Source organism: Ixodes scapularis, unplaced genomic scaffold (assembly GCF_016920785.2).
Source record: "Ixodes scapularis isolate PalLabHiFi unplaced genomic scaffold, ASM1692078v2 PGA_scaffold5__190_contigs__length_132052651, whole genome shotgun sequence".
Taxonomy (NCBI): domain Eukaryota; kingdom Metazoa; phylum Arthropoda; class Arachnida; order Ixodida; family Ixodidae; genus Ixodes; species Ixodes scapularis.
Genome location: NW_024609880.1, coordinates 28,309,562 through 28,320,076, shown reverse-complemented (window position 1 = coordinate 28,320,076; position 10,515 = coordinate 28,309,562). Strand labels below are relative to the sequence as shown.

Here is a 10,515-nt window from a genome sequence, read left to right as displayed (position 1 = left end):
GTGCACTGTGCTCTGGCATCTCAGCGCGTGGCTATGATAGACGTTTGCGGCATATAATCGGCCCCAGATTACGTCGCCGCTTGTTCTGGCTTCGAGTTGAGGCAGTTGTTGCTGCCCGTTTACTAGGTTTTTTTTTTAAGTGGTTGTTAGTGTGTCTAAATAAAAATAACGAACTAACGCGTGCTTTTGTTACTTTAAACCTTAGAGGGTGAGGAAACAAAGGGCAAGAATAACACGAATTTTCATTGTCGTCTTCCTTAGGTTACGAATGTCAAGAAAGAGGTCTAAACGATATTACGTGAAAGTAAAAAAGAGAGAAATGTTTACATCGCGCCTTCAACGCAGGAGCCCAATTACGATGGTGGTGGTGACCTGCGGCAACCGCTTGGAAACGACCATGATCAACCTGAAATCAGTTCTGGCTTTCTCCACGGCTGACATTCGTCTGATCCTGTTCGCTGATGTCGATAACATCCAACGTCTTCAGGACATGGTAACGTCCACACGGAATGGTTTTCCTTAGCAGGGAATTATCCAGACCCATTTGCTCGGGGGCTTTGGGTTGTTGAGCAGAACTAATATAGCTTTCACTATTCGCAACTCCAACCGTGCGTATTTAGTTACCTTTGCCCTGTTTTACATTTCCGCCGACAGGCCGCGCCAGTTTTTGCTCCACACTTAGACAAGCGGTAGCTGCAGGCTTCTCTCCTTCATGTCTTTTCCGCTGGGTGCGTCACCTCCTCAGGAGTTACGAATAGTGTTGAGGTTATGATCAAACCAAGGTCAAGTGACTCTAATGCTTCTAGAATATGGAACTAGAGTATAAAGTAAAAAGAAATCAATGAACAGTTCCTTCCAATATAAAGGTCCCACCGGGAGCAGGTGGCCGAGACGGTGGCTGGCGGCGCTGCGCGCGCTCAGGGCGATTCCATTCTGCCCCGAGGGGAGGACTCACTCGGCTGAAGGGGGCGGGGACTTATCTAAAGTTTTTGGTTTCGGTTTCGCGATGAAAGGTGAAAAGCAGGTCGTCAGCGTCAGCCCCTCGAAACATACGCGGATGCTTCATTGCTCTCAAAAAGCGGGTTTTCTCGCGTTAGCAGTGCTCGCAGCTAATATTGAAAAGCAAATCATTTTATAAACATTGATTCGAGCATTAAGACTCATAATGGGAGTTCAAAAGGTGCCCCGGTGACTTGCGCCAACAGACCCCTTTCCAAAGTTCACGCCAGCGCCTGTTCGCCATTGCTTAATCACATACTCTGAGCATCTATTGGACATGAGGGCTCCGTCAGCCTTCGGCGCGAATTCGGCTCGGCTTGTATTGAAAACGAGTGTGACGTCAGCGTTCGGCGAGGAATCGGATCCAATCACGCGCTTCGTGTCGAAGCAATGGTGACCGCCAACTTTGCTTGATGAACTTTTGAGAAGGGTCTATGGCTGCATCCTTTCATCGTTCCTATTTCGCACAAGACATTCCCTTTAACCGTACGTTTTTTGAAAGCTCGTGAAGAGGGGGTGATGATGTGCAGTGCAGCCCATACACACCAGCTTGGAACCACCTTAGCGAAGCTTGTTGAATGACTGTGTTTAAAAAGTATGTCGCTTGTACCGATGCTCTTTCCAAGCTGATGCTCTTAGTCAATCTCGAGAATTTGTTTCACGCAAAATATTAATGAGATAAAACAAGATGTTTGTAACTATTGCTGAGGTTGTCCCCTGTCGTATCCGTTGACTTCCAAAGGTCAGGTATACATCCCGCGGATGAGCTTCACCAAGGACCGAACTCCAGTGTCGCACGTTCTTTACGACGTTCGTATTCGTTGTTTCGGAATACGCGGTGCATGTTAATTGCAGAAATGTACGCGTGCGTTGAGAGCGTAGCCCGGGGTAGCCACAAAATACGTATGTAATGTTTTTTTTAATTTTTTTAGTTGATAGCTTTTGGAGGGTTATCACCATAATTGCCCAATAGGGGTAGAACACTTTAGATAGTTCCTGTAGCGGCTATAGCAGTGGTTCTCAAACGGGGGTCCGCGAAGCCCCGCCTCATTTGGCAAGCTCGGCAAAAAGGGTTGTCTTTCTTTTTTCAAATTCAGAAGAAACGTTCCAATTTTCGAAACAGTTTTCCGCTGAGTATTCCAATAAGAGAAGTCTGCTACCCATTAACCCTAAGTTATATTCATATATTATTAAGTCATTATCATAATTAACCGATACCTTTCCCTTTGCTCACCATGAACGGGGTCCTCCATCATCGCCGCCGCGATCCACCAGGGGTCCGCGAAACATCAATAGTTGAGAACCACTGCAGCTATAGGTTCTACTTGAAAACCCTACCGGCAGTCAGCACCCTTTTAGGCACAAGGGGTGCTGCAGAAACATCTTTATTCTTCGTCTCGCCTGAAGTCCGGCCGCAGTTGACGGTATGTGGAAAGAAATTGGTCTGCATCTTGTGTAGGAGTTGCGATGACGTCAGAACGACGCCGAGGTCTGATTGGCTTTGATTGAAGAGATGATTGGTATACCTTAAGGCTAGGCGCCTAATTGTCTACCCACTATTTTTTGTTTCAATCAGCCAATATGAGCTTGGCGTTCTGACATCATCGAAACCCTATGCAAGAAGCAGAGGAACTTTTGCTCGGAATACGATACAAGTGGACCAAACAAACAGCGCCAACATATGCATTGTCACGACGCCTGGTCATCTTTGCGCGTTTGCCACCACCGACTAAACCATTGAGGCACCTGAATGTCCGGCGATCCTGCGCTTCTTTCTGTTCGTAATCGGTTTAGCCGGTCACGAGAACGACCAGCACCGTGACAGCGCACTTTTCGTGCTATCTGGTTGGCTTTAGCGAAGGGACGAGGTAAACCTCACTGTTGGTTGTATGCGGAGAGGCAACCACGTGACCCACGCATGGTGTTCCTACGCAGATCCAGGGATGGCCAGCCATATTCCTGGAGCGAGTCGACTACGAGCTTCGTCTCGTCCGCATTCCGAAGCGCCCAGATATTTTTAAGCGGTGCGACTACCAGCGGATGTTCCTACCGGTACGTGTAGACCCTGTCCAAAGAACGGCTCCTGGCCGGTTCCATTTTCTGTGTTTGTGGGAATGGCGCGTGACTGCTCGGCTTTCCGAAACGATGATCATGCGCTTGCTGTACTCAGGAGGGCGCACGCTTCAGGCTGAGGACTTGTAAATATTGGAATGGTGTGCATGAGGGCACATTACTGGCACGCACCACGTGCCAGCAAGCGTCGTACAGCGTTGTACGCGGCGGCGTGTGCCTTCGAGACACCTCTGATTGGATCCATTCTGTTTCGATGCATGCATGTGGCAGTGAGGAAACTCCGAGAAGACAAGGGGGCGTGGTCTCCTTGTCTCCTTGGATTTTCTGGTTCTAAGATGACAAATAGTGGTGGCATGATGCAATGGTATGGATTAAAGCCCCTTCATGTGTTTGTGTTCGTTTTAGAAGTAGAGCTTAATGCGTCAGTGTGTGAGGCCTGCGCCCCGTAAAGCACTAGTCGGCTGTACGGGGCGCTTCACGTGTCTTAAAAGTACCGACGACAACCGTTGTGCGTTCGCACAATGGCTGTCGTCGGTACTTTTAAGACACGTGAAGCGTGAGTTTTGCGTATGTCAAGGGGCTTTATATTGTTCGCTTGAGAGCAGCCAACTGGTCAGAAGGAAAACTATTTGTGAACACTTGATACCGTGAAACATTATTCAAAGTTGCCAAAAAAGATTTTTTTTTTGTCATTGGTCAGAAGGGGGTGGGGTGTTTATAGCTCTAGTAACCAGGCTATAACAAAACAGCGGTATAAAGGGGGTACTGTGGAACTGAAATTGAGTAAATGCACCTACGCCATGATGGCTTGTGTGGCATACGTTGCTGTTCCGCAGAGCGTGCTCCCCAAAGAAGACGCGGTGCTGTACGTCGACTCCGACATCATGTTCCTCCACCCCGTCGAAGATCTTTGGAAGTACTTCGGCGAGATGAACGACCAACAACTGACCTTCATGGTTTCCGATGTGGAGGACCCGTCCCTCAGCCTGTACTTCCACAGACAACGGAAGATGCCTCGCTACGGACGCTACGGTACGTGGACGCGAGGGCACCATTGGAAGAATTGAATCCCGGACAAAAGCTCACCGGACAGCCTGTATTCGATCGCGTGAACTCCCAAAGCGGCGAGGGGAAAAAAGAGGGAGGGGAGGACTCCTAGCAACGATAGACACCCTAGCAACGGCGCTCACGCCGTATTGGCTGGCTTGTGGAGATAGACGCTGCCGCCGTCAACATAGGCAGCGGTTACAACGATTTTCCGAAGCGATAGCGTAGCTTAGTGGTAAGGTATCTGCCTCATACGCAGCAGACCCCAATTCGATCCAGTGTGGGATTGCTTTTTTTTTTTTAGAGCGCAGCTCTTAGGCGCTAGTTTCCGGCTTGAGCAGCGTCGCCGTCGCCATCGGCGTAACCGTAACGCATCGGCATGACGCGTCGGCGTAACCGTAACGCGTCGGCGTAACGCATCGGCATGACGCGTCAGTGTCGCCGAAACGGTAACGCATCGGCGTGACGCGTCGACGTCACCGAAACCGTAACGCGTCGGCGTAACGCATAGCCACGACGCGTTAATGCACAGGTGTCGGCGTAACCGCGCGGTACATTATGGGAAATGTCCCATAATGCACCGCGGGGGAGAGAGAAGGATGAGGAGAAGAGGGGGGAGGCGAGGAGCACGGAAGGGGGAAATGAAGGGGGAGGAGGAGAGGGTACGGATGAGGAGGAGGGGCATGCCGTCTCTCCGTACCTTCCCCTCCTCCTCCTCAATTCGCCATTAGCTAAGATAAATCGGTGACCGTAGATAATAACAGGGGATCAGGACCTCACTATCTAATAATGCTAAGGAAGGCTCGCTCGCGGGTTGCCTCCTCCTTTTTATTCATACTTGCCACGACCAATCTGAACGAAGGAGAGCTTTTTAAACGGTCATTTTTTGCTAACATCTATGGACGCATTTTTTTCCAGATCCTTGCACATAACAGCTTCGCTGTAAAAATTCGGCGCAACCCTCCTGGAGCCGCATTTAAACTGCTCATACATTAGTTTAATATACACGATGTTTGCAACCGACATGTTGACAGAACTATATGTGGACACGCCTCAAGAATGTTCAGAGGATGTTTTCTTCATACATATGCGTGCTGCGAACGATCCTGCAGACAGTTTTTGTACAACCAAAGTGACAAGATTGTCACACAATAAAAAAACACGCCTCAGACTATGTCAGAAGACTGTCTTTTGTACGACGTATTAGCAGTGTAACCGCGGCCTAAATCTCTTAAGGGGGCAATGTAGCAATTATTGCACTTGCGCAAATACCGCTTAGAACGGGTCCCTGACGTTAATGACCTGTGAAACAACCTTTCGTTTTTCACCACACGCAATCGAAGCCGCATAAAACAGTTAAGAAAAACTAGCAGCGTTCACTCCCTCAACTCGCAACCAGAACAAGCGGCCACGTGATCTGGAGCCGAATATATGCCGCCAATGTTGATCATATCAACATTGGCGCTACACTCTAAAATATCTCTTTAAGTCTACTTTCCCGCACAACACTTGGAGAGCCAATCACAGCAACTTACGGAGGCAGCTCAGCGAATGACGATACGGAAACGCATGTTTAGACTACAAAACGCAGTCTGAGTTGTGACATTAAGCAATGCAAAACGTCACGCTTGGATTGCTTAATGTCACCACTGAGACTGCGTTTTTCTGGTCTAAACATATTTTTCGGCATCGCCATTCGCTGAGCTGTATCCGTAAGTTGCGGTGATTGGCTCTCGGAGTGATGTGCGTGAAAGTAGACGCAGATACTTTCTTTAGAGTGATAGGGTTGGCAAGGCACAGGAGCCTCGCGCTGATTTCGAGACGTTGTTATGGTTCGGCTATTGTCGTCATTGCAGCGAGTGGACACGGGTCGCTACCCGAATGCTCGTCGACCTATCGATGATAATGATGATGATTATCACGAGCCTAAATCGAGTGCCCACGCAGTGCTCGGGTCCAATCCATAAGTTGCATTCGAATATTGTCAATAGGCGGTGCTGCGACCGCCCAGCTACGTCACCAAGTTTTGCGAAAGAGAGATTGAATGAAAACGCTCGCTTTTTTTCTTGAGTTTACGCCGCAACAAAGGAGCGTCTTCGCCAGTGGCTTTGAGTGCGAGTATCCTTGAGTCCCCTTAGAGCCAGTAAGCTCGTGTAAAGTGAAAGACATTCCTATTGAAAATCCTTGTACCGCCCTTTTAACTACGACCATGGTGTACAGGTCTCAACTCCGGTGTGATGCTGATGAACCTGACACGGATGCGTGATTTCGGCCTGGAGGCTCGCCTGGTGGGGCTGGCGGACGAATACCGCAATGACCTCGAGTACAGGGACCAGGACCTCTTCAACATCGTGCTCCACGACCACCCTGATAGGGTACTCGTGGGGCCGTGCCGATGGAACTTCATACACGGTGTCTGCTGGTCAAAGTTGGCCTGCCAGAACGAGATACCGGCAATCGTGCACGGCACGGAGAACACCTTCTTTGATCCGCTGAAAGAGAAAGCTTACGGTGCCATCGGCTCGGCAATGCAGCAGGTAGGGCATTTATGCGCTCTGTTAGGTGGCGCGGTCTGGAATGCCAACGAGAGCTCGGGTGTCTGAATTCGGATGCATTATCATGCAGTACGAACTGGGAACAAGCCTGGAGCGGAACTTCGTGGACGTCCTTGAAAGGCACCTTCAAAGTGTGGGAACGACACTCTGCGCGGAGAGGTTTCGACGCTTCGTGAAGCACTGGAGAGAACTTGCGCGGAAGGTCGACGCCGACCGTGGCTGGAGCACGTCATGATGTTCCTGCTGTAACTACTAGCAACATTATTTAGACCATCCTGAACACTAGACAAAAAAAACAGCCAAGAAGGTTTGCATATTTAGTTGACTCATAGTTCACTACTAAACACAAAAACAGTCCGTCGTTTTGAATCGTGGACCGTTACATGAGGATCCAAGATGATCACTAAGGCATTTGCAAAAAAGAGATGTCCGCACGCGCATTGGATACTGCAGGTTACCAGTTCTTTTTACGCGCTTATGCGCCTCCACATATACTGCATAGTTGTAATGTGGAAAACTATTCGGACCTATTGCAAATACAAGGTTATTTTTAATGTTGGGCCAAACAATCTGTTTGCAGTGAAAGGAGGAAAGTGGCTGAAGAAGGTGCTGGAGTCGAGTCAGTACCACAGCTACAGATGAGGGGACAGTTTGGCCATCTATTGTTTTATGTGACCTCTTGCAGCCTCTTGGCTCCTCCCACAAGTCTAGCAACCGCCTTGCAACGGGGGACGCTGTGCGAACAACGCGCACCTGCCTGCCGTCAACGATTTCACTCCCCATGCCTGAGCATGCCGGGTCACATGTTATTCCGTGTACCGAGCTCAACGATTTGAGTTTTTTGGTTCAACAGTTGTCGGGTGTTGTGCCGTTGAATGCTCCAACCACAACCGTCAAGGTTTACCTCTTCGTATGACCCAGAAATATATATATATATATATATAACCATAACCGTCAAGGTTTACCTCATCGTATGACCCAGAAATATATATATATATATATATATATATATTTCTGGGTCATACGAAGAGGTAAACCTTGACGGTTGTGGTTATATATATATATATATATATATATATATATATATAACCCCAAAATTAAAAAAAAATCAAAATATAAATAGTATGTGAAAATCAAGTGGACATCCAGAGCAGGTTCCCGACTTTGAGATGTAGGAATTTTTCTTCAGATATAAAAGTTGTATTTATAGAACATAGCTGTCCTCAAAGATATATACGATAACACGGGTACGGGTTTCTAAAGAATGGTTAGTAGCTTCGGTCTCGTGACATAGGTTCTTGAAAGAGCTGCTTGCGCATGAAGTTATGATGCTGATCTTGCTCTGGTCAAGACCATAGTGTGAATAAATGCAGCGGGAAACAGGGACACGTCATATGCTACACGCTGCGCAGCTTATTTTCCCTGACTTTCTTCCCACACCATAAAATAAATTAATCGAAGCATTAATCGATGGCTTCCAATCAATTTAATTTTAGGCATTGAAAAGTGAGTTTGTTTATTTTTGTCTTCTGATAATTTTTTTTAACTTAAACAATTTCCAATTAATTTAATATATATATATATTATTTCAGAAAGAGTTAGTTCACTATTTGCATGCGTACAGTCGTCTAACGCTCAGCCGCTCGAAGTTTACTTAGCAACCGTCCGGCTTCCTCAACGATGTGAAGAAAAAGGGATCGGTGTCTCGTTGGTGAAAGATCTCGGTTGAGGCTCGCGGTAGGCATCCTATTCGCGTCGAGAAGTTTGGGTATTTCCGCCTGGTAGAATGTTTTCGCAACCGAGAGTGAGGTACTTGAACTTCCTCGGCTGGTGCAAGCACTGACATTCCCAAGCATCTGTGTACTATGAAGATTAAAACATATAACACGTGAGTAGCATTGGCACTATCCACAGTGAGGAAAACAGAAGCACCCATGGCGAGCTTCTCGCCGCGAAAATCAGGAGCCTGGCCTCGAGAAAGCAATCTTATTTGAGACGCTGACAAATAAGTAAGAGAAAAAAAAAAAAGATAAAAAAAACGTAGTTTCGTAAAACTATCATTTGGGTTGAATGGCTTGAGCTCCTTTTACATTCTAACGGACAATTATCTAATTAAAAAAAACGGGTGCAGCCCAAGTTCTCGGGTGACGATCGCATCCTGTAATCCATTGACCACCTGTTTACCTTCGCCGACCGTAATATTGTACAGAAAGTTTGCCAGCTGCGAATTAGTAGTTGGTTATGTGCCCCGTTGAAAAACACATGACATTAACTAAAACTGAACAAATCTAAGTGTGTGCGACACGTCGAGCGCATGCTATGTGTAGGAACAGGCTTTTGTCGCTGCGCGAATGGAAGGAGAATTGGCAAGGTAACCGGGAACTTACTTACTGGAGCGACTGAATAAACACGAAGCCGCGTAAATACTGCTAGCGGTTAAGTTAAAACAGAATCAAACGGACCTACGTTTAAGGAAACCGAGAACCAAGCACGCAGTTATAGGTCCCTGGAGTCGGCCCGGCTCGAAGATGGCGAACTGGAGTGTGGCCATGGCGTTCGTGTGACGTGTCAGTCACGTGGTTGACGGGCTGTCAAGGAGGCCACGCCCCTTGGCCAAACTCTTCCCATATCTATGGCTTTGATGACTGCAACTGCCCTTATATACGAAGCATTCGGACAGTGTATAGAAATATTTTCGACGTCGTAACGACTTTGGCAACGTTGCACGGGGCCATTTTTTTCTCAATATATTTGTTTCTATTAACTAAACAGACACTTTTTTTTGCCAGAAACACGCCAAAGTTGTTAAGAACTGCAACCAAATTAGAACGAGCTTGTTATCCGTCATTTGTGTACTTTGTATAGCCGTGGCAGTACAATCTTCGCGTATCCGTTGTTGAGACAGAAGCCTATGGACTACAGCCAAAAAAAATTGTAGAGATATTGCATCGGGTTTTTAATGCCTATTTGTAATTTACATTTTACAAACATACGTAAACGTGTATAGCATTTGTTGACACAGAAGTTTATAGATTGCAGCTCGTAACACTTGTATGGACATTGAAATAAATATTTGTTGATATCGGCCTTAATACGCTTTTTGACAACATGAGTGGACAGACCTTGTACAGCCTTTGTTTGAACAGATTTGAGGATCCCCTTTTTTCCCTCCTTCAAGGTTATTGTTGCTTTTTAATGGAACTGTATTTCTAATGTTTTATCACTAAATGACACTGAGACTTGGGAGTATCGGTGGCTGAGTGTGCCATAGACGTTTTCCGTTTCCTGCCGTTCTCAGTCAAGTGGGTTCTGTATCTGGTATGCGGGACGAAAAAATAATAAAACATTTCAACCTGGAGTATGCAAGAAAATATAGGGGAGGCTAAACCACGGCCGGAATGGAAGCGCGCGCTCTCCTTCTCTTCTTACGGCCTTTGCAATCGCCGGGGAGTCAATGGCATTTTTTCTCCGTATGTAGTTCACTTGCTTGCCGCCAGGGGCGCAACCACCTCACCCCACTTCACCCCGCTCAGAGAGTCCCTTCGAGCTGCTTTGCGCTGGTGTTCGAGCTTTGTAGGTTGTTGTTTTGGCAACTTTGGTCTGGTGTACGTCGATGGCTATCTGGTAAAACTCATTAGTGAGTTTGGGTGCGAAGCCTGTGTTTTGCTGTTGACTACGAGTAACAGAGGTGATCCTCTGTTCGTCTTATTGCAAGGCCAGGATAAAAGTGGACTTCATTATCCAAATCCTAGGTTCCTCGCACTTCTGGACAACATTGTTGCTCTTTTCTTTTTGTTTTTTAAAGGCTGTTCAGCACTTTCCGTGTACCAATGTGCACGAA

At 47.1% G+C, this 10,515-nt stretch overlaps 1 protein-coding gene across 1 annotated transcript; it reads left to right on the top strand.

Annotated features, from left to right (window-relative positions):
• The first annotated feature begins 319 nt into the window (after nt 1-319).
• Nucleotides 320-6,722, top strand: LOC120841074 (glucoside xylosyltransferase 1). Its single transcript, XM_040211900.3, has 4 exons — nt 320-493; nt 2,935-3,051; nt 3,909-4,104; nt 6,340-6,722. Exons 1-4 carry the CDS (start codon nt 320-322, stop codon nt 6,720-6,722), a joined length of 870 nt encoding a protein of 289 aa, XP_040067834.3.
• The last annotated feature ends 3,793 nt before the right edge of the window (nt 6,723-10,515 follow it).

Excerpts from the sequence above, each read along its gene's own strand:
- LOC120841074 (XM_040211900.3), top strand. The coding sequence starts at position 320 with ATGTTTACATCGCGCCTTCAACGCAGGAGCCCAATTACGATGGTGGTG. Across the intron at positions 494-2,934 it reads TCCAACGTCTTCAGGACATG|ATCCAGGGATGGCCAGCCAT; the intron begins GTAACGTCCACA and ends GTTCCTACGCAG. Across the intron at positions 4,105-6,339 it reads GCCTCGCTACGGACGCTACG|GTCTCAACTCCGGTGTGATG; the intron begins GTACGTGGACGC and ends CATGGTGTACAG.